The sequence below is a fragment of the Falco cherrug genome, chromosome 8, assembly GCF_023634085.1.
Source record: "Falco cherrug isolate bFalChe1 chromosome 8, bFalChe1.pri, whole genome shotgun sequence".
NCBI classification, from domain to species: Eukaryota; Metazoa; Chordata; class Aves; order Falconiformes; family Falconidae; genus Falco; species Falco cherrug.
Window position 1 is genome coordinate 6,480,686 of NC_073704.1, and position 26,536 is coordinate 6,507,221.

The 26,536-nt window shown below is 51.1% G+C and overlaps 1 protein-coding gene across 1 annotated transcript in view; it reads left to right on the forward strand.

Moving 5' to 3' along the window:
* The window catches only part of NDUFA10 (NADH:ubiquinone oxidoreductase subunit A10), a 43,120-nt gene extending 40,338 nt beyond the window's left edge, over positions 1–2,782 (forward strand). Inside the window, exon 10 of the mRNA XM_055717795.1 lies at positions 2,320–2,782. Coding sequence (XP_055573770.1) covers positions 2,320–2,388 — 69 coding nt within the window. The 3' untranslated portion in view covers positions 2,389–2,782. The remainder of the gene's footprint in view (positions 1–2,319) is intronic.
* The last annotated feature ends 23,754 nt before the right edge of the window (positions 2,783–26,536 follow it).

The window sequence follows — 26,536 nt, forward strand, 5'->3', positions numbered from 1 at the left end:
CTTGATGATCTCAAATGTCTTTTCCAACCTAAAAGATTCTAGGATTCTGATTCAGGGGTCCTGTGTGAAACCAGTGTTTGCGTGGAGATGAGCAGATGATCTATGCTTAATTATTTGTAAAGGCTGCCAGGGGACAGCTTATTTTTAAAGGAAGAGTTTTATTATAGCATCTTTGCTTGCTTCAGACTTTCTCACAAAACTAATTTGCTTTTTTGTAGTGGTTTGCTTCTGGGTTCTAGTATCTCAAAGATGGATACTGTGTTCTCTCTTTCATTCCTGGATGGAGGAAAGGGAGGTTCTAGAGATAGGTCTTAGCTCCAAAAGTAGTCTAACCATCTCTGACATTTCAGATCATGGTCAGGACTTTCCAAAGGGGACTGCTTTAACACCTGAGGCACAGAGGTTGAAGTGTATCTGCATCTTTTTCCTCCTTAGGATCCCTCAGTTCAAGAGGAATTACCAAAGTAGATACTTTATGCACTGATCCCGTTGCTGGCAGGCTTTGTTCCTGTGGCTTAGTTATCTAGTGGGTACAGAACCTGGTTTATGTTTATTCAGGCTGAAACGGCGCTAAAAATTTATGTTGCTTTTGCAAAGCAAGTTGTTGGGAGATGATTTTGATGACAGCGTTTTTGGCACGCTTGTGTTGAGTCTTCTGTCACATAAATGTGCTTTTGCTGACCCGATGCAGCCTCCCTTGCCTGAAGGAGCACTTTCCTTGCCTGCAGGGAGAGCACGTACGCTCTGTGAGGGGAGTTTGCTATTTTAACCATGCTGGCAGACTTTCTCTTCTAGTCCTCTGTGCTGTCTTTGTAATCCCTTAAAATGGCTGCTACTTAAACAGTCTCTTTTCCCAAATCTCTAAAGCTGAAGGTGGAACAGCTTGGCTGCTGAATTTTTTGTCTGTAACGCTACCTGAGGTCATTTGCAATGTGGCTGCAGCCAGCAGCAGGCTGAGCGGGCCAGGCTTGGCTTTCCGTCCCCCAGTGCCCTCTTCCTCCTGAACTCTTGTGGAAGGCTTTGGTTGCTGTGGGTCGTCTGTTCAGCTGGCTAGATGGACTGCCGCAAAAGGGGTTGTGTGCTTCAGGTCCCATGTCCTTTCACAGACTTGGAGGTAACAGATCGTTGTCTCCAGGCCAGGACACAATTCCTTGAACTCCCAAATGTCAAGGCTCTGTTTAGGCTACTGCTATCCACTTGCATTTGCTCTCATCTCAAGTGATCGTTGGCTTTCCCTCCCTGGTGAGGGTGCAGACCCCTCCAGCTTTCCTTGTACATCCGATGTGCCCTACTCCCAGTGCTCCAGTCCATCTAGCCTGTCCCTCTGCAATGCATTTCTTGGTTCACTAGGCTTGACCTGCTCCTCGTGTGATCCTCTTGGGCTGGTTGTACAGGTTACAAGCTCTTGAGATGCTGCCAGAAGGAAAAGCTTCCTGCTGCAGTCCCCAGCCCTCTGCTGTCTCGTGAACAGTGAGTTGCAGCAGACTGTACGGAGAGGTGACGTTGCGTGGCAGCACCGTGGCTCCTCGAGCCCTGGTTTGGGAACCATGGTACAGAAAGGTCAGTCAGGCTCACCTGTGTGTCTGAGCTGCCAAAGCGGGGGCTGTGCCAGCCACGTTAAGGGCCTGTGGAGAAGAGTTGCAGCCTGAAAAGGTAAGCGAGGTTCAGAGGCAGCAAGTGAAGGCTGTTGCTTAGGTCCCAGGGTACTGGTGAAATTTGGATGGGGGGGGTCAAGAAACTTCATTTTTTCTAGTGAGTAGTGGTTTCTGGCTTTGCTTATGAAGACAGGCAGATACTGCTTTTGCTTTAATGAAGTTAAGTTCAGCTCTTGAAGGCTAAATATGCAATTTCATTTGAATGGTTTAATTTAATATAGTAATTAACTCAGTATTTCATGCATGAAATATTTCGTATATTTAATAATGTGTGCCTATTTTGGCATGAGATTCTACTGACTGATTCAATTCTACTACATGCTACAGTGAGAGAGGTCTTCCTACTAAAACTGGGAACAAGGGTGTGTAGGGAAGAAGTTAGATGAATCCAGGTGTAATATGCTGTTGTGCTGTAGAGTTTATTGACTAGGTTTTATATATTTTATGGCGTAGTGGTTTTTTGTGGGTGTCCCCCCCCTTCAGCTGCACAGGTCAACTTTTTCCAAAGGGACTGATTTTTCTTTAAGTTCTAATTACTGTGTTCTAAAAGCGCATTTCATGTTGCACTTCTGCAGATGCCACGAGGCACTTTACAAAGAATCTAAAAATTTCTGTGAAGATTGGAAAGAGAAATGTTTCTGACTGAACTTTCTGCTTTCTCTAGCTTCCTGGTCGCAAATTTAGGCAAGGCTACAATGCTGATGTTGGTGACAAGTGGATCTGGCTGAAATGAAAATCTGCTCCCTTTGGAGCCCTAACCGCGATGGACCACAGAACCTGGGTGAAGAAGAAGCAGAGTTCAGCGTGCCTGCTCCGCATCAGTTGTGTGGCACGAAGAAAATGCTGGTTAAATCATCTTCCAGCTACAGCGTAAGAGAATGGACTCCTAGAAGAGAAATCGCTTTTTTCTGGTTTGTTCTTCCCCGATGAATTCAGGGTGCTTTGTCTTTGGATGACAGATAATCAACGTGTGATAGCAAAGCGATCTGGTATTACAGGGGCAGACTGAAGATCAATGCTGAACTTTCTCTTCTTCAAGACTGTGGCATGTTATTATACAGGATTATTGTTGTTTTGCTGAATCAAGAGAAATTAAACCTGTATCCTCCTGGCTCTCACAAAGTTAATTTCTTGCTCTGTCATGCATGGTGTTTTATTAGTTTCATTAGAAGAGCGCACATGCTAAAAACAGTGCTTGCCTCGTGTTCTGAAAGCCTCTTACTGGACATCAGCATCAAAGTAGGCAAGCATAAAAAAGGTCCTTGAGAGGAGGAGATAAGTGTTGATCTCAAACAGCAAAATATCTGTGCTTGAAAATATAAAAGAAATTATTCAAAATAATTGCCAGCAGTTGTACTCAAAGCTTCTTCCTTTGAATGGGCGCTGTAGATCAGAATGTTTGTTGTGTATAAAAGGCAAATGTAATTATTATTTTTGCAAGTCTCTGAAAGTCCAAGTTGGAGGTTTTTTAAAGAAATTATTCATTTGGTATTAGTTAGTCACAGAAATGAGGCACCTTGGCATTGGTTCAAGCAATGCTGTCCAGATTTAGTCTGCAGTAATTCTGCATTTCCAGCAAGGGGCTAACTACTTCAATCACTGAGTAAAAGTGCTGCCAGGCATTCCAGTATTCAGGGCAATGCCTTTGAATTAAGCAGCCAAGTCTTGCCCATGCCCCTTCCTGTATCAAAACTAGTATGAAAAGACTCCTTTAACAGCAGCCTTGGGGGCCCGGTTAGATACTGAAATAAATGAGCAATGGGATAGAAATGTAGCTCTTCTCGTTGGTCCCTTAGCTCTTTGTTACCATGTTTTATGGCTTTATAGAGTCTTTCCTCTGGTCACAAAAAGACTGGCTCTGCTTTGGTGCCGCTGTGCCACCCTGCGCTCATGCGGCTGGTGGCTTCACGATGATGAGCAAGTGCCGGGGTGCGAGGCACTGTGCCTTGGACTTGGGTGAAAATGCAGCTGAACTGGTGTAGTCAGTCCTGTGAGGCTGTGCGTTTATTTAACTGCTGCAAGATCTTTATGTGTTTTCGCCTTCCGGAGGCTGATTATCAGGGCACTGACCTATGCGTGTTGCAGCTCAGCAGCGTGCTTCCTCATCCCATAGCTCCCCCAGGAAGATGGATCTTAGTGTTCTTGTGCTGGAGGGTCTGCCAGCCCAAGCCACCCTTGTCTTCTCTGCAGTGAGATCCTAAGCGATTACTGCTAGCTGTTCTTTACCTGGCCAGAGTATCATCTCACAGCAGTGAGTAATGAGCGTGGAGATGAAAAGAACATCTGCTGTGGCTTTAGGTTCCCTTTGGAGTAGTCCAGATCTGTCCTTACAGGTGTCCTCCATCTCGGTGTTGCTGTGTGCTCCAGGTGCTTAAATTCAGTTGGCAATGTGCGTACAGCTTGATGTTGGATCTCCTAGAAAGGCATGTTGTGCTGTGTGTAGTGCTGGGGAAGCTGCTGTGTTCAGCTTTGCCAATTGTGGGGCGCAGTGGGGTGCAGAGCATTTTTTAAGAGCTTTCCCTACCTGCTCCAGCAGCACACTGAGAGCTGAGCTGAGCTTTGGATGTAAAGGACTTAAATTCCAGTCAGGAAAAGCAGTGTTGGCTTGTATGGCAAGCAGTGTGGTATGACAAAATGCATGTTGAATGTACTTTTTTTTTTTTTAATCCATGTTTTAACTCTGCTTTAAAAGTAAAGCTGTTTATAAACTAAATCTGTGAAGGAAGTAAGTTTCTCTCCTCTTGCTGTAGGAAAGAGTGTTAGCTGTGTTTTTCTCTTCCCTCCTTCCCACTCCAATACCTCAAAAAAAATCTCTTCGCAAACCAGCTGTAAAGATTTTGGCTTTTGAAGACTATGTTGTGCCAGTTGGATGAATCTATCTACAGTTCTTTACTAGATTGGAAAAGATAAAATGGCTCAGGTCCTCTCCACACTTCTGCGTAGGTGTGCGTGTGATGTCATCTGCAGTCTGTCCTCTTACCCTGAGTTCCCATTGCCTGTGTTAATCCATGGGGAAGTTTGCCTTTTGCCCGTCATGTCCCATGCGTGATTCTGCCTGTTTCACAAAGGCAGAGTCCCTGGGAATGGTGGTCTTCCAGTTAGTGCCATTGGCCGCGTTTTATGGGCAGAACCGCTGGCTTTCCCGATGGCTGCAGTTGGTCTGTCCCGTAGTCCAGCGACTAACTGCCCCTTGGGCTCCCTTTTTGGTTGTACGGGAGGGGGTGAAGGGGGAGAGGAGGTGGGTGGGAATGGGTCCTGCCACCAAAACAAAGGCTTGACATGCTGCAGCTTCAGATGACGTTGCAAAGATTGCCTCTTAGCCTCAGGAACTGTGATTTCATGCCAACACCTGTCCCACTCGAAGAACTTGGCTTACCGCATTTCAGATTTGGTCTCTTAACCACCCCCCTCTGGCCTTTGCTGCGGTTGAGTAGTGCATGTTTGTTCTTTCCCAATATCTCCATTAATAGCTTCCTTGTCAGCTGGGGGACAGCTGAAACCATCCAGGGTGTGACAAGGTCTGCCCCTCTGCTGAACAAACCTGCGTGTGTCTGAGCCTCCTCGTGCTTTGCGCTTCAGCTTGAGGTATTGACTCCTCACCTGCCCCTACCTACCCCCTTGTGCTCTTCAGCAGTGGCGCTTGGCCCGGCGCTACAATTGAGAGATCCGGTGAGTTTCTTCTTGCCTTTCCTCCAAGGTGTAAGTTTTATGTCTTAATAGCAGCGAGGTTTGGATATTAACCATGCTGCTTCAGTTCTGTGAAAGGAAAGAGCCTCTGCTGCCGCAGTGAAAGAGAGGATGCGCGTTGCTGTGCCCCCACCACAGGCAAAGATTGAAATGTGTCCCTTCTGTGGAAGAGCTTGCTGAGCAAGTGCAATTTAGGTGCACAACAAATTCCAGCTGGCTTCGAATGCTGTTTACAAAAAGACTGGGTAAAATGAGTCATTTGTGCAAAAGTTAATGGAAGCACACAGAGCAGAGGGGAGGTGGGATGGCGCACCGTAACCCGACAGGCCGCTCTCCAGACTTGCTCAGGGTTAGTGTAAGCTGAGCATTTGTGGACAACCTCCAAAAGCCATTTGCATTCAAGGAGGTCCAAAGATCAACGAAAAGGATTGACTCTCCTCCTTGTGTTCGTGCCTTTTGTTGACTTGTATGTGATACTGGGCAAGCTTCTCAGAGGCGTGCGGCCCTGGGAGCTCCCATCCATGTTGGTCGAAACGGAGCCCACCTGACAGCGTTGCTTCCCGTGGCTCTGCTTAGCTCTTATGTGAAATGAGCATTTGGTAAAACACAGATTGAAAGATGGGATAGGCATTCCAAGTGGCGTTCTCTGCTTTCCTCGCAGCTGAAGGGAGGTAGGGTCTAGGTTTCTCTGGCAGAAGGGTGCAGCTCTGCACAAGTCCCAGCCCGTCTTTCTGCCGCACTGGTAGAAGGTGCCATGTGTCAGTCTTGCTGCAGCGATGAGCAAAGCCTTGGCCACCCAGGAGGCTGCTTTGCTCCAGTTCTGATGATGTGGGTTGGGGATAGTCTATCACACTGCAGAATGGAGCTCGTGCTGGAGAGCTTTCCTGAGGAAGGGAGATTATTTCCCCTTGCAGTTGCTCTGTAAGAAGCTCTTGATTTGCGCTGACCCTTTTAACCCTGATAAGAGGGCAGCATTCTTTAGATAGCTGCCGCTCAGATAGCGTCATCCGTGAGCATCGCGGGTGGCAGGATGGCATGAAACTTGCAGGTTCTGCTCCAGTTCCCAGCTTTTAAGTCTTTATTTGCCAAATACATATTCACAGCGAGATCAAAACAAGCGTGCTGCCTGTTGGCGCGGTGTTATTCTTCTGCAGGTGGTGGAGCCCAGCCTAGCTACTTCTATCTGATGGGACTGCTCCTGATTATTTGATTCCTGCTGGTGTTCTCCACCATCCCAAACAAAAACTGCAGGTACAAATGATACCTAAACTTTACATGCCTGAGAAATGTGCCTCGAGAAGTCTCAATTAGCTTAGTGGGTACTGAGTGCCTTCAAAGATAGTTGGGCATTGAAATCTGTGGCAGCCACTGCAGTTCCCTCTGGGAGAGGCAGACACCACACCTCATTCCTCCACCTGCTTGTGGATCAGCAGTTCAGGGAGCTGGCCTGGAGACACAATCCCAGACAGTGATGCTGCCTGGGGGGCTAAAGGCTGCATTTGCTGGTTGGTGTGCAGGCTGCTGCACCTAGGAGAGCATTCCCAGCCCTCGGCGGTGTCTCCGCACAAGTGTAAGGCAGAGAAGCGGGAGTGTGTGGCCGGGGAAGGATTACTGGTAGAGCCGGCTGGATGCGGGGTCGCAGGCACGCCAAACGGGAGCGTGCTTCTCCCAGCTGTGGGCTAAAAGTTGTGGCAGAGCAAGGCCTTTGGTTTCTCTGGGTTTCTTATCTCGCCGCTGCAGGCGCCTTCCTCTCAGCGTTCATGTGGCTTTGGTAGAAAGTGAGGAACCAGCTCCTGGGGCAGACGGGCTTGTACTGCGTTGTGGGGCTGGGGTAGCACAGCAATGCCACTCTGCGCTTCAAGAAGTGGGATGGAAGCATGATTTATCAGTCCACTGGTGTACAGCTTTGCTCTTCTCTGGTTCCTCTTCTTGCTTACAAGAAGGCTGATCCAAACAGATTGCTACTTTTTGTGGAAGCTTATTTCCTTTTTGGGAATCGAATTCTTACATGTAAAACTCTCAAGAGTTTCTGTTGTATAAATGAAGATGATGCATGAAAGAAAGAATGCACAAAACAGTGCTGTGATAAAGTAGGTGTGAGCTGTCCAGCCCTGGAGTGACCAGTGTCAGCCCCCAGACTGTGCGTGTTTGCTGGTGCCTGCCATCATCCCTGGGTGTTCGGGGAGAGGAGGTTGATTATTGTTGTCCTGTGAGAGAGGTGAGGGTGTTCAGAAGTTGGTGGGAGCCGCCGCTGAGCAGGGCGGGATTTGCCATTACGACAGAGAATCCCATTTGCTGCTTTTGGGTTCTGGCTTCTGCCTGCTTACAGGAGAGACCCAAGGCTGAGGGAGGAAGAAAGAAGGAACTTGACAAAATCCTTTGCTTTTCTCTTTGTTGGATGCAGGTAAAACTCAGTCTCCTGTTGTCCTCGGTGACTGGCTGAAGTGATCCTGGAAGTCAGGCTGGTGTGGGCAGGGGTAGCACCTTCAGTGAGAACGGGAAACCGAAGCCACCACGGGCTCTGAGAAGTCTCATAAATCCCTGCTGACTTCTCCCTAGGGTGCTGCTTCTGTGCACGGGTGAGAAAGAGATACTGCAGCGTGACAGCAGAAAGGGGGTGAGGGACTAAACTGGAGTGAGGTGTCAATGCTGAAGCTCCAGTTGCTGCTTCCTGATTCCAGTCTGAGTTGTGCTCAATTGTAAACTGGTGAGACAGACTCACCACCAATCCCCAGGCAGGGCTGGGGAGATGAGCATGTCCTTCTGGCAGGGCATTCGGCTGAGGGGTTGCTTTCCAGTGACTTTGTCCAGTATATTAATTCAAAAGACAGGATCCTTACTGCTTCCAGCAGTTCCCCATGAAGGATTGTGAAAGGTCGTTGCTGTGTTGGGACAGACTGGTGCCATGCTGCTCTCCAGGTGGTGGAAAGCAACGGGGTTGGAAGACTGTGTGCTCAGGTTTGTGGATATAGCTTCCTTACACGCGCCAGCATGTCTGACAGCTCTCTGACCTGTGTGTACCACTATGCGCCTCTGAGAAGAGTAGCTCCTAAATCCTGTCAGCAGCTTCAGACCCTGCTGTGGTAGTTCCACGGATGGCTCCAGATTTTCCCTGTGCAAAGTAAGGCCAGGTTGGTGGGTCGTGAGGCTGCTGCCACGTTCTGGTTCCCCTTGGGCTGGTGAGAACAGGTGAAGCACAGCCCTGGTGTTTCCAGTTGCAGGTCTCTAGTGGGAGGCGAAGGGGGTCGGCAGTGGTTTGCGGGCGGGGGTGGCAGGCTCTGCACCCCTGGGCTCCTTCTGATGAGGTGTTTGCACAGTAAGGCTGTTGAAGGAGAATGCTGTGGGCTCTTCCCAGGAAACGTTTTGGTGGCTCTCTGCTTTGAGTCACTGCTGGCTTACTGCATCTCCCAATGAGGAGCTCCGTGGGAGGGCTGCTTCCCAGCCTCCTGCAGGGCTGGTTTTCTTGGGCCGGGGGAGATGGCAGCAGGTGAAGCGAGTTGCTTGGAGCCACACAGCAAATCTGGGATTGTGGCAGCTGCTGTGCATCGGTCCCTGCCTAACTTGTCCTGCGCTTTCCTGGCACAGCCGCCCCCCCTTTCTCCTCGCCATGCTGATTGCCACCCAACGGATTCAACATCCATTGCTGGAGTCCCTGTGGGTCTGGTTTTCCCCTTGGTGTCTGTTTGCATGCAGCCTTTTGGCAAGGAGGCATGTTTAACTGGACAACATATCCACTTCCTTGAAGAGCTTAATATTAAACATGCTCTGCTGGCCGGAGCTTTTATGAGCCGTGGAGGCAGTGAAGGGAAAATGACTTCGATACCCAATAAAGCTTTTGCCTGTGTGCTCAGATCGGGGTTGTGATACCGCTGGGTCACACAAGCGGTTGCCTCACACTGGTGTTCCCTGGCACAGCGCTGAGTACACAAACCCGCTCGCAGCCTCCACGTCCTCTTTGATTTGTGCCCCCCTGCAGTGTTTTATATCACGGTGCCGGGGTCGTCCTGACCAGAAGATCTCTGCAGGTGCAGGGGAGCTGGGTAAGCATCTCCACCTCTTGCAGAGCCTCCAGGATACTGGTGTTGCTGGTTTCCAGTAAGTTGCACAGGGCTTTCCCAGCACATCCCATTAGGTGGCAATGCAGCCTGTTCCTCTGTGCGGCACTGGAGGATGATGGCAGCGAGCATGGGGGTTCAGCCTGCCTGGGGGGAGTTGGCTGCAGACACTGCAGTGGGGTAGGCTGGGGTGGCCAAGGCTCTGAGCACACAGGAAGGACAATTAATTCTGTGCTTTTAACTCTGCTTCAGCTGCTGACACTGAGAATAACCCGGGGATTTGCCATCCTCCTGGCTTTGAGGTGCCCTGTATCATGTGGTGACTGTGGGGATGCTTGGCCCAGCTCTATCCCTTGCGTGGGCTACACAGATTCTCTTTGCAAGTGCTTTGGCCTCTGTGTCCACAAGCCTGGTGTTCCCTGTTGCCTTATTTCATGTCACCTCCAAGCAGGGCAACAGGCGAAAGTGCCCAAGTGGCGTCAGGGCAAGAGGGGCACTGAGCATCTTCCCTGGGGTGACCGGCGAGCGGGGCAGCTCTTGTTCATCTGGTTGCCAGCCGTGCACTTGCCTGCTTGACAGACTCTGCCCCAGCTCGAGCTTCAGACAGGAGAAGGCTTCTGCTCTCCATCCTCCTCGGCAGACTTTCCTGTGCCTGCAGAGGATGGAGACACCTGCAATGCCCTTGGCCAAAGTGCTCAAGCTCTTGCTCAAAAAACAGGTGAGTAAAGAGCTCATCTGGCCAAGTGCTGACGGGCATGCCGGACTGCGGCCAGGGGACTTCCCAGGACGGCTGCTGGGCCAGACGGCAGCATTACTCACAGCCTGGGTAGAGCATGGCCTGTGTGAGTGCCCCGTGCATTGGTGGCAAGGAGATACCTGAATTTCAAATGGGAATTGAGATCAAAGCATGGGGCTAGAGGCGGCATGGGTCCCCCCAGGGGAAGCATGGGGGACTGGAAGGCACTACGCGGGTTGCAGATGCACCGAACGGCCCGGCCACCACGGAGGCTGTGCATCATGGGTGCCCCACGAGCAGCCCCATGCTCTGTCACCCCTCCTCCTGGGCTCTGGTGCATCCCATGACCTGCCTCTCCCTTGTTTAACCAGGATGTTATCTGGAGATCACCAGATTAGCACTTGGGTCCAGATCTCAGAGAGCAGCATTTCATGTCAGCCTGGCTGAGGAGAGTTAAGTGTGATATTTCAATGCTGTGTAATTAACTTCAGCTGCTTTTGAGCTGAAACAAATTACCCTCAAAGACCATTTTTGTACCGGGGAGAACTTTGAACTGCTTCACCAGCCCTTTTGTTGTCTGGGAGGGGAGCAGCCCAGCCGGAGCAGGGAGGCTGCGCCTTCTGTCTGTGGCTGCAGCTCTGTGTGTGGTTTTAGATGTGATAGTGTGGCCCAAACCAGCCCCCTTCCCAATGACGGCGGGTGTGCCAGCCTCCAGTGTAAACAAAGACAGAGGTTTTTAGCTGTGACTGTAATTAACCCCTAAAAGGGAGAGCCCGAGGCATGGGAAACTACCTCTGCATCCCAGGAGAGCCTTCAGCTCCACCCTCGATGTCTTCTCCCAGATATATCCTGACGCGCCCCAGAGATGCTGGGCTTGCAGGTGGGAAGGACTGGCTCCCAGAGCTGCTGTGGCTGGAGGGATGCATGCCCCATGCTGCCTATCGCAGCCCTTCAGACCGCCCTGCAGGCTTTGAGTGTGTGCTGCCGTCCCCAGGTCTTCCCAAGCTGCTGTGTGCAGGGCCGTGAAACTTTGCCCAGCTTGTTGGGAGAGAAAATTCAGCTAAGCTGTCTTGTAATCGTGCAGGTTAGAAGGCAGCTGGCTGGTTCAGCGAAGATCAGGTGATCAGATTGTTTGGGGGAGCCACGGATGCCCTTTAGAGATGGGGATAATGAATGGCTCAAAATACAGCAGGACCCCTCCCGCTGCAGGTCTCTAAATACCTTGCAGAAAACACTTAGCGCTTGTTTGCATTTACTTTGCATTTGCGTCTTTTTATCTCTCACGGGCAGGGACAGCCCAGGGGAATGTGGCACAGCCTCCTGTGACAGCACCTGACAGCGCACAGCTGAGCTGCTGCCGCGTTTCCAGGCAGAGGGCCTGCCTGGGCTGATGGTGCCAAGTCCTGCATGGAGGAGCCCTCCTTGTCCTGGAGAAGCTGCTCTGGAAGAGCAGGACTCCAGCAGCTTGCCTGGGATGCCTCAGCCAGGGGTGGCTTAATTGTCTTTGATAAATTCATGAGATCATAAAAACAAATGAAGATGGGAAGCGTTCATGTTAAGCCTTCATTGCCAGTGGGATGCAAGGCAGACACGTTTAGAACTGGCCTGAGCAGATTAAGCTCAGAGGAGCTGCAGCAGCAGGGAGGGCCCCTGCCTTGGCTAAAAAACACATGCACTGAAAAGACGTGGCGAGCGAGCCTCCCAGCTCTGCAGCTTTATCTGGGGGTGCCTTGTACCCCTCTGAGCCTGCCATGGGAGCTGAGGGCAGGGGAGCTGTGGTGCAGGTCCCACGTGCTTGCCATGTGGCATTGATGCCGTCCCTCCAGCAGCCTCGTGGTTTGGTCCCTTGCCCGTCCCTGGGGGAGCCAAGTCACCCTTGTCTCTGATCAGAGGTTTGCAGTATGCTCCCGTGTCCTCGGGGCTAGGCTGGCTGTCCTCTTGGGTCCCCTCGGGAGAGGAGGAGGTAAGAATTATGGCTGGTCTGGCCCTCTCTGCTCATCCTTATGCCCACCAAGGAGGTGGTCAGAGGAGTTTTAAAAGCTGCTCTGTTACTTTAGATAAAGATGGGGGGGATGCAAGTCCTTGATTTGGATACATGAAAGTGTGAGAGGCAGACCTTCTGCACCCAGGGAGAAATCCACCAGCCCAGATCCAAGTGTGCACCCTGGTCTTGCCTCCTTTTTCTCATGCAGCAGCAAGTGCTTGCTGTGCCGGGGGTGCTGGGGTGGGTCAGTCCCAGCGCGGGTCCCCAGCAGCCCTGTTTACACCAGTGGGTACCAGCTGCAGTGGAGTTTTGATGCCAGGATGTGGCGTAGGAGGGGGTCCCCCAAGGAGCTTGGTCTATGGCAAGAGTCATCTGCTCTGCCTGACTTAAAAATAGGGGGAAGTTTTCACCTCCTTTGGTTTCAGCGATGCCCTTGGAGCAGTGCTGGAGCCCAGCCTCGTGCCTGGTGCGTGAGGGGCTGCAGAAGGAGGTGTGAAGCAATGAGTGACATGTGGCCAAGCTGTCAAGCACCTGAGTACCCCTTGGTTATCCAAAAACATCCACTGGGGTGAAAGTGTGGTGCAGATGCATCCCACTGGGACAAGGCAACAGGGAGGGCAATGCCTCGCTGGCTGGAGAGGCCAGGTGAGCCAGCAGTAGCTTTGCCAAGACATTTGCTGTTGTGAACCGGGCACTGCCACGGTGAAGCTGCCCTTCCCAGGGAAGGCATTTGGTTTGCAGCCTGCTGGGGCGGCTGCAGAGCCAGCCTTATAACCTTCAGATAGGCCAAGTGTAGTAAGTTAATGATTAGATTTATCATAAACCAATCTAATGAGAAGCAGTGTAGCCAAGCACTTTCCATTCAGTGACGCACATCCAAATCTTAATAGAAGCTGACAGCCTGACCCTGTTACCGTGCTCTGGCCAAATAAAATCATCCTGATAGTTCCCTGGAGAAAGCAGCCATTGCTTTAATATGTCTTCTCAAAACATTTATCTGACCAGTTTTAAAAAAACAAAACAAAACACAACCCAACAACAAAATTTAAAACAGAAAAAAAAACCCCAACCTTGCAGTGATTCAGAGCGGGTTTATGTGACCTCCCCTCGCACTTGCTTCCCCAGCTCTTCTGCGCTGCAGGGGATCCGAGGTGGTACAGCCGGGGACCACAGTGCAGGATGGCTGGACCCGGCGAGGAAAGCTCCAGCAGCATCCCCAGTCTTCTCCAGGCTGTGCTCTCGGGTACCCAGAGTCTGTGGCACTGGCACCCGGGGCAAGTGTTAACGTACTGTAAGTACTAATAGGAAATCTTCAAAAACTGAAGGTATTGGGGGGCTTTTAGTGGCATACTAGTTTTTTGCAGGTACCACTTTACTGTGCTAGCTCTTCCAGGGCTAAGCCTCTGCTCTAAACCTTTCCCTGCATTCTCCCTCTGCAGTTTAAAAGGGAAACAACACGTGCTTTATTACAACTTCCCACTGCAAGTCTCTGTCCCTCTCACCAACTGTACTTTTATTAAAAAATTCAGGTATGTTTTAGGATCTCGGAAATTGTTGCACCTCAAGCAAAAGATCGAACCCTTGATATAAAATGGGACTGGGAAGGAGGGTTGGTCTTTCCAAGCCCAAGTTTTATCCTGATTGACTCTGTGTATCTCTATCTTCACGTTTTCACACCTCCTCCAGTGCTGTTTTTGATATATCAGCTACGCTACTGCTGTAGACCCATTTATTCCATCAACTGCAGTAAAGGGAAGGACCGAACACGGCCGTGACCTTGAGCCACACCTGATGGTGCCATCCAGAGAAGCTGGGACATGGGCTGAAGCTGTAAGTGCCCTTACGCCCAGTTTGATCACTGGCTGCAGCTCCTTGCAGGACAGGTGCAGAGGTGAGGAACCAAGATTTTCCCAGCAGTATGTGGGGATTTCAGGAAAATCATCCAAGAGTGGCTAGAAGGAGCAAGTCCCGATACCCATTTTTGTGGTGGGAGTGCTGGTTGCTGCTGTCGCTAGCAAAATATTATTTTTTTTTTTTCTGACTCAGCCAAGGTGCATCAGCTGATAGCAGGAACCACAGGGAAAGCTGCAAGAAGTCCTGCACCCCGCATCCAGGCTGTCCCTGGAACCTGTTCCCAGAAAAGGTGGTCTCTCCTTGGGAAGTCTTCTCCAGCTGGTGCTTCATAGGCAAAACAGCCCGAGTGATTTTTGGTGCTTGCGTGTGGTTCACTCAGTGGGCTTTTCACATTTGTATGTAGTTTATTTTTTTGGTATGAATAATAGAAATACCCAGGGCCAGCTCAGCAGTTGTTTGATCCCACAAGTCCCTGCCCTTGGCTACGTCATATGACATTGAGTTCCCCAAGGCGAATTGTGTGAAAAGATGCATTTTTTCATCACTTCTGAATTTACTGTCTCTTCATTTCTGCTGAATGCCCTGTTGTTTGCAGAGCGTGAATACAAGCTCTGTCCCTGGGACCGGGATGGCCCCAACTGCTGGGCACCAGAGGACTTCAAGATGCATTTTCCTGAATGCGCTGATTTTCAGAAGAGCTCTCCAAGGCAGGGCAATTACTCTGGCTTTGTGTGACAACCTTGATCCAGGAGATGGCCCAAGAGGAAGATGGAGACAGAGGCACAGAGAAGACCCACTTGGAGGGGGGAGGGAAGCCAGCTAGCTCCAGCAGGAAGAGCTCTGAGCCCCTCTTTGTGTTGCTGGGCTGGTGTGGCAGTGACCCCGTCCTTCCCCTGCCCTTGTGTGAGTGCAAGTGCTGCAAAAGCGCCTGGGAACGAGTAGCAAGCAGGGGCTGGGGATGATGGGTCCTCAGCCCTTTTCTCCTCTGCATCCCAGGCTGCTCTCTGCCCTTTGTTTTTCACTGTGCTGTATCTGTTCATCCAGTTGGAAGCAGAGCCCTGCAGCGCGGATGCTCCCTGGGGCACACAGCCTGCTCCACACGCGTCCTGGCCGCATTCTTTGATCAGCTCATGCTTTGGTACATCCCTGGGGACCACAGCGTTCCCTCAGCGACTCCCTGCTGTGGAGATGGCTGCCCCGGCTGAGATGCTCTATTTTGCTCAAGTGCGGTTCTTGCCGCTGCTTGCTTCCTATAGCTTAAACCATGCCGTGATCCTGACACTGTCTCTGGGTGCTTAGCAAAGGCTGTGCCAATTGCCTGGGAAGCTAAGCTTCCCCCGGCTCAGCAGCCCCCTGTGTTCCTGTCTGGAGGATACCTGCACAGCTTGGGATGTGCTGGGGAGGCAACGGCTGCTCAGTGGAGGGTTTCCAGGAGGAAACCCCTTCCAGAGCCATTGCTGACTCACCTGAGCAGAAAGGGAAACCTGCTTTCTGGTAAACCAGAAGCAAAGGGCGATTAATTGGAGGAGCAACATATGGCTGATGAATTTTCCATTCCTTGGGCTTTAGCGGGTGCCTGAGCGTCAGAAGTGCTCCAGCCCAGCCGAGAGGAACAAGTTAGGGCAAGGAGGCTGGGGGGCAAGCCAGGGCTCTGAGATGAGGACCCTCTTGCCCATCCAGGACCTGGTAGTGCCACCCAGGAGCAGCAATGCTCCCACCAACTCAGCCGGGACTTGCTTCACAAGGACAGCATCCTTCATGGTAGCCTGTGGCCTTGCCTATGTCACCACCCAGATGTGGGGACTGAAGAGTGTCCCCTACGTGTCACTAGAGGTCACTGCTGGACTGGCTGGGCTGTGGAGCCTGCTTCTCACCTGGAGCTACAGCCAAGCTGAGGAGCAAAGGCAGAGTCCCAAGGAGCTGGGACCATGCAGCACAGCTGGGCTGCAGCTTTTGCAGGAGCAGATGCTGGCAGAGAGATTGAGCTTGAGAGAGGTCCTCTGCACTGGAGATGCTGAGCAGGGAGGTGATGCTGCTGGACACCTTTGTTGCCTTTGGATGGTGTTCCAGCTCTGCTCTCGTCTCGGTGGAGCTCCAGGACCCAGACCTGTCGAAACTCACGGCTCTGAACAGAAAGAACAGAGGGCAGGGAGCAGGCACTGCACTTCACTGAGCCTCTGTCAGCATCGGAGGCAAGCGGCCTGGGTAGCTGTCACATGGCTGATCTCCCCTCCTTGCTGAAGGAGCTGGGGAAAGTGCCAAATGTCCTCCTAAAGGTGGGGGTTGGGGAGAAGGCAGGCTCTAGTTCATCTTTCTGAGTAAATCCTGGCAAGCAGGGTTGTGCTCCAGGTACTGGGAGCCTGCGTGGGTCTCGGTTTGCTCAAGAAGGTGGGTTTTGTGTTTATGTAGTTATGTGCTTCTGGGTTGGGTGAGCTTTTGGTTGTGGGTTTTGTTTTTTTTTTTTTTGGTTTTGTTTCTGGGGTTGTTTTCCTTAGAAGCATCCAGGTAAGGCTCTTCAATACTTTTGATCTTTGAGGATTTGTTTTGTTTGCTTGATTTTTTTCTTTTTCATCTTACAGCTCCCTACCGCTTTTTAAATCACAGTAGGGGAATGACATCTTCCTTGTCATAGCTGTAGAGGAAGCTGAAAGCAACCTGTTCCTCCATAGTTCAGGTCATAGGGATCCTGCCAAAACAGCTCTAATCAATGCCCTTCAGACACCAGATCTCTGTTGTAGTCGACTTCAGCACCTCCCCAACCCTTCCCAAACCAGCCCCCTATTCTCATGCTGGATGGAGGACAGCAGCCACCCACTGGAGAGTATCCCAGTGACAAATGGGCAGGCCTGAAACAAAAGAAACACGTGAGGAGGACCTCACCGTGGGTAGGAGCCACCTCATGTACCAGGAGGAGAGCGGATGGAGTGGTCCTCTTTCCTCCCTGTGCCCCATCCCTGCGTGCAGCTTGCTGTGAGCAAGTTGTCTGAAGGAACAGAAATTGCTGCCAGATTTGGAGGTGTTTCTCACTTCTGTGAAAACAAACAGGGCTGATTTGCTTCTTAATTGCTTGTCCACAGGAGCTGCAAAGCTTTGTGTGGGGTGGGAGCTGGGAGTTTTGCTCTGTTTGATTGTATGCTCTTTTGCCCCAGCTTCAAAGATCTCTTTGGTTTTCCATTCCCTTTTATGTCCTATCTCTTGAAGTTGCACTCCTGCATGAAGGCACAAACCCAGGACAGCTGAAGGCTTCCAAATGCAATTATTTTGCAGAGCGTTTCAATAAATTAGCAGCTCATTTCTTTGCCAGACAGCACTTACTTTTCAATTGGCCCATGTCTGTGCAGCCTGCAGTGTGTGCTGGACCTTTGGCCTTCGGGATGTCAGCTTGGGAGGACAGAGCCTGGCATGCTTAGCTGTGATTCGGACCTGGATGGGATGCTGCACAGGTTTTTGCCCAGTAAAACAATGATCTGCAATTTCATCTCAGTTGGAGATTTCAACAGTTTGGATTTCGCAATGTAAAGACAAGCAGTTCCTTCCAGTGAGTTGCCCTGTGAAATGGGAATGCAAAGTACCAGCACCCAGAGCTGCTGCTGGAGAAGAAAGGTTGGCAGAAGCATCTGCAGATATTTTTTTTTTCTAATAGCCTTTAATTTATTGAGCTGCTTTGGAGTCAGACTCACTTGCTGTGCTCAATATTTATTAGCACTTCACCTGCCCTGAACTGGGAGCTGCAAGCACTTTGAGAAATGATTGCCTTTCCTGGAACGATGTCCCAACATCAGCTAATCAGTAGCCTCAGCATGATTGCCAAAGTACCACTCTTGTAATCAAGGATGGCAAAGAGAAAAAACCCCAAGCACCAGCAGCACAGGGCTTGCTCTGAGGCAGGATGGCGACCCAAGCACCAATCTCCCCATCTCCATGGGGTTCAGTGTTTGATAAGGGATTGCTCCAGTTATCTGAGCTCTCCATTTAATTCAGGGCGCTCTCATTGCAATTGCATGCAGTGCTGCTCTACCTCCCCTGCTTTATTTGTACCGAGCGGCAGCATTGCCTGTTGGCCTGGATCAGAGACCTGGCAGAGGAGTCAGGCCGTGCTTCGTGCAACTGAATATCTGCTTGCAGCTGGCCATTACATGCAGAAAAGGTGACTCCCTGTCTTTGGTAACGGAAAAAGTGCCATTAAGCAGGAGACCTGCTTGCTGTAGGATGCCACAGGTGCCAAATAGCTACACAACTTCAAAAAGTGAGTTGATGTATGTTAGGAAAATTCCACAGGGGCTGTGAGAAACCAGAGTGCAGGCTCCGGTGTGAGAAGTTCCTGGCCTCCTGAATTGCCAGTGCTTGGAGCACAGGCTGGGCTCAGCCACACAGTGGGTCGCAGAAGAGGAATGCATTAGCATTTTGGAGGTTTTCTACCTTATGCTGCCAGTGAGCAGGTCTGGGCTTTCTGCAGGAGGGTTTGCTGCAGCTGAAGCATCACTGTGGTGCCCGGGTGTTCACCGAGCTTGTTTGTGTATGTAAGTGCTTTCAGGCTGCTCCAGCCTCTTCTGCTCGCTCACCCTGTCCTATCACACCTTCAGGCTAAAAGGACTGAGTTGCACGAGGATCAGGTAGCAATGTCTTCATAGGAAAGAGCCTGGAAACCCCAGCTAAAGATGACCTGCTATCACTGCATGGACAGCAACCCCCGGGCTGGGATCAAGGGGATTTGGGACACTTCACCAGGTGCCTCGTGGGTGTGGTTGCGGCTTTCCCTGCAATGCCTCGCGTCTTCCAGCAGTGTCCAATAAAGATTTGGCTCTTTCCTTAACTAAGGGAGTCAACCATGTCTCTCCTCTTACCCCTGCTGTCTGCTTTTCAGAAAACTGGCTGGAATCGGGAGCTGCACCCTGCTGCTGAACTTGCTGGAGATGAATCACTAGGGGTGTCATGGGGAGCTGCAAAGCAGGTGAGCAGTGTGGCTGCGTACTGTGCTTTCTCTGAAATGCTCAGACTAGAGCAGCAAAGGTAGGTAAAGAGCCCCGGTATTTTTGTGTGAAAGTCCCAGGACACAGTAGAGGCTGTGTCTCTGTCTCCCAGAGCAGCACCTTCTCTTTTGCGCAGTTCCAGGCCATGCTCTGTTAGCATCCCACCTCTATGGCTCTTAATTTTCTGGCCTCATTTTCTCTTGGTGCCTGGCAATGAGAGCCGGGTGCCAGGCTTTCCTTGGCCTTCCTTGATGGTCCCAGCTGTCCTGTCCTTGCAGGGAGTCTCTCCTCTTCCCCCCTCTACAAGCAATAACTGATCAACAGTCCCCAGGACGGTGTTTGAGCAGAATCCTCCATGCTGAGGTTTACTGCAGTAGCTGTTCCTGTGCACCTTGTCCATCCTCTGAAGGTGGTGAGGTGGGTGCTGCTGCCTGCCTGCACCCAGTGCCAGCAGCCCTTTGCCTCCACTGGTCCCAGCTGCCCTCAGCCCTGCTTCCCTCCCTGGGTGTGAGCAGCCTCTGGTAGTGGGGCTTCTGGCACTGCCTGGCTGTCCTGGGCAGCAGACGTTGTTCCTCTGCATCTAAAGCCATAGGTTAATCTCTTTCAGCAAGGATGAAAAATAATTTAGCAGCTCATCAGCTAGCTAACAGCTTGGGACGCAGACAATGTGAGACCACTCCTATTAGCTGCTTTCCCATCTTCGTTTGGAGATGGGTAAGGGGGAAATGTGACATTCCCTGAAAATGCCTGTCTGTGGTAGGGAGAGGTGGCATTTTTGCAAAGGCTGTTTGGGGATGCGTCTGTATTTAATGTCTAGATGTTGCTATGGAGAAGCTGGATGGAGGCCACCAGGAAATAGCACCTGGGTGAAAAGGGACTGTGGCCCCAAGGAGATGTTCCTGCGAGCCCAGGAGGCTTGCGCTGGACACTGGGGTGGGATGGACCCCCAGGGTTGGGCCCTCCATGCAAGTGCGATGCAGGCTGCTGTCATCTGCCCTGCTGCCCCTCCAGAGAGAAGGGTCGCAGATGGGGGGACTGAACAGAGAGGATGGGCAGGCAGAGGGGCTGCCAGAGGGCCTGAGCACAGCAGCAGCACCCATAGCGAGACCAACACTGACGAGGAGCTGTACCCATGGCTGTCCCCTCTGCTTGGTGAGCTTTTCTTTTTAAAGAAAAAAAAAATATCTATCTGTCACTTAACAAAATGTTTCAGGCCTTTTGGGTTTTTCCCTGTGATTAAGTCTAATGAGAAGAGACAGTGGAGGATTTGTTAGTATCTGCTTGCTGATTTCAGCTTTACGTCTGTTGTGACAGAAGATCTAATGCTGTTACTCCTGAGCAAGGACTTCAAGCAATGTGACCGAAGCCCGAACAGCAGAGCAGCATCCTAACCCTTTCCCTGCTGCCTCACGAGGTAGGCTGCACCGGCATGACTAGCAAAGTACGGAGGGGGGGGCAGGAAATAAAGCAGCAGCAGCAGAAATCGGGCTGGAGGAAAATATTATCTGAACCTTGACAGCATTGCCATGGTAACGGGGGACCTGCCAGCAAATGCTGCAGGCCGGCACTGCGGGCAGCGTGGCACTGCGGGCGGTGTGGCACGCTGTTATCTGGGCTGCAGAGGGCTGGTGGGATGGAGAGGCTGTGATTTCTCCTGGGGAAGCTGGCAGGAGCCTTGGGAAGATGCTCTGAGAGGTGATGGCAGGGTAAGAAGCAGCTCTGGGAAATGACGGTCCCTTGAGCAGAGTCTGGCCTCCTCTGCCTCCCCTCCTGTCCAGCTTCACATCCACGCTGCCGCGCTTGCAAGGAGCCAAAGCCTCGGCCGCAGCCACAGTGCCGCTTCCAGACCAGCCTCTCAGCGCGACCGCCTTTCTACCCAGCTGCTGCTTGACCGCAAAGGCTGCAATTAGTGAGGTTAGTCATGCTGGTGGGAAGCAGTGATTCCCCTTTGTGCAAAAACATTAAGGCTTGGGCTATGTTTTAATTCCCCTAAGGAGTGAAACCCAGACCTTTGCACATTGCTTATCCAAACCAAAAAAATCCACTGGCCCGCAGCACCCACAGCATTCACCCTGGCCAGAGGCGTTTGCATCCCTGGCCAAAGCGACTTCTGATCATCCTGGTCCCCTTCCCCAGCCGCCTGCCCGGAGGCTTTGCTTTAAGGCAGAGATGGGCAGAGGGGGCCCTGTCCCAGGGGGGCCACACGGTGCCCTGCTGATGGTTATGGCCAGGCTTCAGCTCTGAACGCAGCTTCAGGCGCCTTCAGCTTGCGCCAGCACCCTGTTGTCTTCCTGGGGGCTAACTGCTCTGTGGTGTAAGAGGAGGACAGCATGAATTGGGTCCCTTGGGGCAGCACCGTCAGGATGGGAGCATGTTTGGCTGGAGGTGTCTCTAGCAACGGGGCTGGTGCAGGCAGCAGTGTTGGCTAGGAACAGCCTCACTGCACCCGGCGGGCTGGGGAGCAAGGCTGCAAGCAGCAGCTGATCTAATGATGCTGTGCTGTAATTACCAGCAGCGCGTTTGCCCCCAGCCCTGTCATGCTGTAGAGGGAGAAAGCGCCCTTCCAGCCGCTGCCTTCGGTCTCTCGCATGCCTGTGTGGTGGGGGTGCTCTCTTTACAGCCATGTGAGAGGCAACGTAGGAAAGACTAAGTAAAAATAACTCAGGGTAAAAATAGTCCCACGTGTGCTTGCTTTCTATGGGAAATGAGGGGAATTTTGATATTAAGCAAAAAATGAGAGCAAAATTTACCTTCCCGGCTTGCCTTCTGGAAACGGCGGTCCGTCTCTGGGCAGCGGAGATGCACTTTGGTCCAGTACAGCCCCTGGAAGATGGGCAGAAGTGGACAATGTCAGCTGAAGTGAGTGACTGTCATTGCATGTGGGGAGCTGCCCCAGCTGCATCCATGTGCTCCGGGCAACACATCTGGGCTGATGTTTGCAGCATGGAGCTGGGCTGTGCAGACAGCTCTGCCACTGCGGAGCGTCTGTCTGCCTGGCAGAGGGAGCAGTCCCCAGCTGGAGCTGGGGCTGGCAGGTCCTGATAGCGGCTGCACCACCAGGTCAGGGGCAAAGGGAGAAGCTCCAGTGAGAGCTGTGCCAGGGAGCCCCCTGCAGTGCTCCTGGTCCCTGGTGCACCTGAGGCCATCCCCACCACCGTGACCACCATGAAAGACAGCTCATGGGCCCAGTCTTGGGTGCGGTTTACTCAGGCTCTGCTGTAGTTCCAGGCAGCTGCAGGGTGAGCTTTGAAATCCAGCAGATGCTGCTTTGTCCTGCATATAGATAGCTACTGCTTGCCCAAGTAGGGCAAGATGGAAAAAACTGCTATTAAGCTAAAAATCTGGGGTGGTTTCTTGGGAGTTTCACATAGGAAGGTGCCCAGTCTGGATTAAAGATGTCATGGGGTAAGGACTCCACCTCAACCCGTGCTAATTCAGAAAATATATAAATGCACCTCTCCCCTGTGTCGCTTCTCCCCTCTTCTGCAATTTCTCTTAGCTGCTGTGGCCTTCCTCACTGCTCAGCTAAGCTGTCTTGTGCTTAAGCAATGCTTCTGGGCTGACCTAACTTTTTTGTACGCAAAAGGAAACATAAGGTTTCATCCTTAATTGCACCAATGGGAAAAGAAAACGTTAATGCTCTTATAATGGCAACATAACCCCACCTAGATTTGTACACGGCCCCGGTGCATTGGGAGGTCCGGGCGTCAGAGGCTGGGCTGTGTGAGCCTTCGCCCAGGCTTTAGGAGCTGACAGCTGGGGCTGCAACCACTGCACGAGGCTCATCTCTGCCTACTGACACCAGTGAGACATAAAAAAAAAATCAGGCAGAATTCCTGTCTGAGATCCACGCAGGCTAGTTGTGCCAGGACTGCTAGTTTGCGTTTTGCTTTTCCGTGTGTCGTTTCCTAGGTATTTTCATTACGCAGCAATCCTCATAGGCCCAGATGGGCTGGGCAGTGAGTTGTGAGGATACCCTGAGTGTCCTCCGTCACGGGCTTTCCCACTATGAGCTGTGGAGGGGCTCCTCGCACCCTAAGTGTGATGCAGATGCCCCCAACTTCTTCATAGGTACTTGGGTCCTATCTCAAGCCCATTTGGTGGACATTAATCAGTTGCATTGAAGCTAGGAGAGCAGCATTGGCCTCAACATGCCGTGCAGTGTAAGATAGCAATGCGTTAAAAGTATAGAAAGCAAAGACTCGGTGGGGAAACAGTGGTTCAACCTGGGGACTGCACCCTTAGGTGGTGAGGTAGAGCCCCAGGCACTGGGATGGGGAAATGCCATGGAAATAGGGGATTGCTGGGAGAGAGTGGATTTGGCTAATTAAGCACAGTGAGAACAGAGCCAAACCCAGAAGTGCAGCGGCTGTGCCTTGTCCTACACTGTGACCGTGGAAGGAGCCTCACATATGGCTTTGGCTGATTCTGGAGAATCATTCTCCTGATTACTGTACCCACAGCTCTTGGGCAGATCTCTGTCTCGTGCCAAGAATGGCAGCAGCCCCTTGGGACCAGCACCCCCCACAGAAAAGGTAAAAAATGAGTAAGACTTTGCTAGAAGAAAACCCCCAAGTGCCCAGAAACCCCCTTCTCCTTGCTGCAAAACACTGGAGCATAGAGCTAAGGCCAGGTGTCACAGTGAGCTGAGGCTTTAAAGACTCTCTTGACATGCTGATTCCTGCAGTGCCAGCTGTCTGGTTTTAGGGCAGAGTAACCCCATGGCAACGTTTTGGTGTGGTGGGCTCAGAAATCAATTCCAGCCAGCAATGGGGAGTGCCAGCCATCCATGGTGAGCCCTTCAAGGGCAGATGTGAGCAAGGGTGGTGCTCCCGTTCATCAGAAGTGGGACGGAGGGGTGGCTGAGAGCAGGCGAGTGCAGAGGATCCTCCTGGCTTTGTGCGTGGGCAAAGCTGACTCCTGCGAAGGATGACAGTCTCTTTTTATTGTCTGGGTATCAAGTGACAGGGACTTTTCTCTGCCACCTCTTTGCTCTGTGGAGGGCAGTGGCTGAGACTTAAATCTGCACCTTTGCAGATCCCCTGGAAAATTCTCCAGAGTCTGTCGCACAAAAGAAGGCTAAAAGATTGGCCGAGACACATCTGTCTGTCTGTCTTCTACTCTTGTGAAGGCCTGATTTAACATCCAGTTGTGTTTGCATTTAACTCTGCAGTCTGGCAGGGCAAGATCGGGCATGGGTCATGGCTGTAGACAGCATATTGGTCCTGGAACAGCCGATTTGGGCTTGTTGCTGTAGTAATGCCTGTGCTATGACAGCAGGAGGCTGAGGGCTGTGTCTTGGTGGTGTGGTTGGCCGTGTCAAGCTGTATTACAGCAGGCAGATTAGATCCGATGGGAGGCACTGGGCCTCTCAGTGTGCAGATGTGCACCGTTGTACCATTCAAGACAAGGCTCCCCAGGTAAGCATAAGGAACAGGGAACCTGCTGGAGATTTGCCACAGACATTGGAGCTGATGGATGGCAGAAACCAAGCTATTGAACGAAGCTCATCTGCACCCTGTTACAGCACAAACCAAGGCAGCAGTGGAAAGATCAAGAGACAGGCTGATTTATAAGAAGTCAATTTATTACATGCCTTATCTTATCCTCCCAGATCCTCTTCATTTCCTGTGTCCAGAGAGAAAGGAAAGAAAACCAAGTGGAACACGTTAACAGTGCACGACGGCAAAGCAACCCTTTCTGATAGCTTCCATGGGCTAAGTCTGAGCAAACGACGTTTCTAATTAATGGCCTTTGTCCGGATGGATCCCAGACGAGGTAGTAAGTGTGAAAGCCAAAAGGGACTGCTATTAGGTCTGGTCCTTTTGGATGCCGCAGCCTGCAGTATCTCTTCTTGTTACGGGTCACCTTGAGCTGGCCTGTGCTGACACATCCAATAGGACTGTATGACAACCATGGAGGCATTGTACTGAGACCAGAGAGATCCTGGATTTCCCTCCCTATTTCTTGCTTTTTCTTCTAACTAGCAACCAGCATGGCCTGTAGAAGGCAGGGAAGAAACATTACTCAGTTACACTAGCCAGGCTTCTCATGCGTGACACACAGAAGTGAAGAAGGGCTGAAGTCATGGTCACCATTCATGTGATCCACTTGTCTGAGACCTAATGGAAGTTTATTGAACCTTACTGGAGTCCGAATTCAAGTTTTTCTCTTAAAATCAGTTCTTTATGGGCTTGGTTGCGTTTTAGGAGCTCAATAAAAACAACCGTTTAAACTGAAACAGAAGAAAAATGGTCATTACAACACACTCCTTTCCAGGCTGGCACATGTTAGAAATGTTCTTAATTAATAGCATGATGGGAAGAAAAATGAAAGGGAAATGTTCAAGTAAGATTATGGACAGATGTAGAGGAGGAGCCCCATGTAGTAAGATGTCCACAAAGTCTCTCCTACCACACAGCCTCCAAATTGTTCCCAGGAGAGGACTGCAGAGCCAAGGCCTGGCTAGATCAGCCGCCACAGCGATCCAAGCTGCGGCAGGATGGGATACATCAGTAGTGCCAACGTGTGAATGTAGGATGAAGCAAGGACAAGAGAGGCAGTCTTGATTTAAATGGAGAGGCTATGTGGTTCTCCTGGTGAATCTGTCAGGCTCACCTGCTTAGTGAAAGGCGCGTTTTAGTTTCTGACTAAAACTTTAGCTCTCTTTGACTGGGTGAAATGACATTTTGCAAAAGGAGGAAAGACAAATCATAGCATCTGAGAAGGCTCGGTGCCTGCATTAGGCAACATATGGCCAGCTGTTGTGAGGTCCTGAGGTTGTGCTTGCTAAAAATGACTTTCTGGGTCACTCTGGATGGAGACAAGATCTGGTGAAGTCCAGACAAGTTCATCTACAGCCAGTTAACGCAACATACCTCAGCACACTGACCTCTCTATGCTGTTATACAAGGTTTTTCAAGGTCTATTAGGACAACCTGCATTTTTAGACTGGAAAGGTGCTCACCATCTCTGCTTTATCTTACACATGGAAATGAAGGAGGAGAAATGGGGAAAAGACCCTTTGATGCCATCTCATTCCTGGACTTTTATTAGGGCAAGCTTCCTTCTCGATGCAAAACACAGTTTTTTACGTGTCGTCTTTGTTTTGTTTGCTTGGAGAGAGCACTGGCACACGCTCCAGGAAATTAGCTCTTAACTAAAAGCATTTATGTAATTGGGGAGGGAGGAGGAGGTGTGTGTGCACTGACTTTGGGGAAGTTCAGTCTACAAAAACAAACCTCGGTAACTACACTTGGTTCTGATTAAGGAAGATAAATCTGTCAGTGAGAGGCTAAATTTACCGAGAGAGTAACCTCTTGCCCCTTGCCCCACCAGTGATGGTCAGGATGCGTTTATTTCTGTTGGGCAAGCTCCAGAAAGCATTGGGAGGTGAAAAATGTGGAATGAAGTGGGGGCGGCAGGAGGAAGAGTGGGGGGAGAGAAGATCAAGCAACCAATAGCAACACGATGGGTACAATTTCAGCTCTTTTACTGCTTCCACGCCTGAAACAGGAAAATCCAAGATGTGCGTGCTGAAAATGCAGTGAAGGGATTCCCAGCTCCTCATAAGAATTGCTATGGGTGGGAATCCT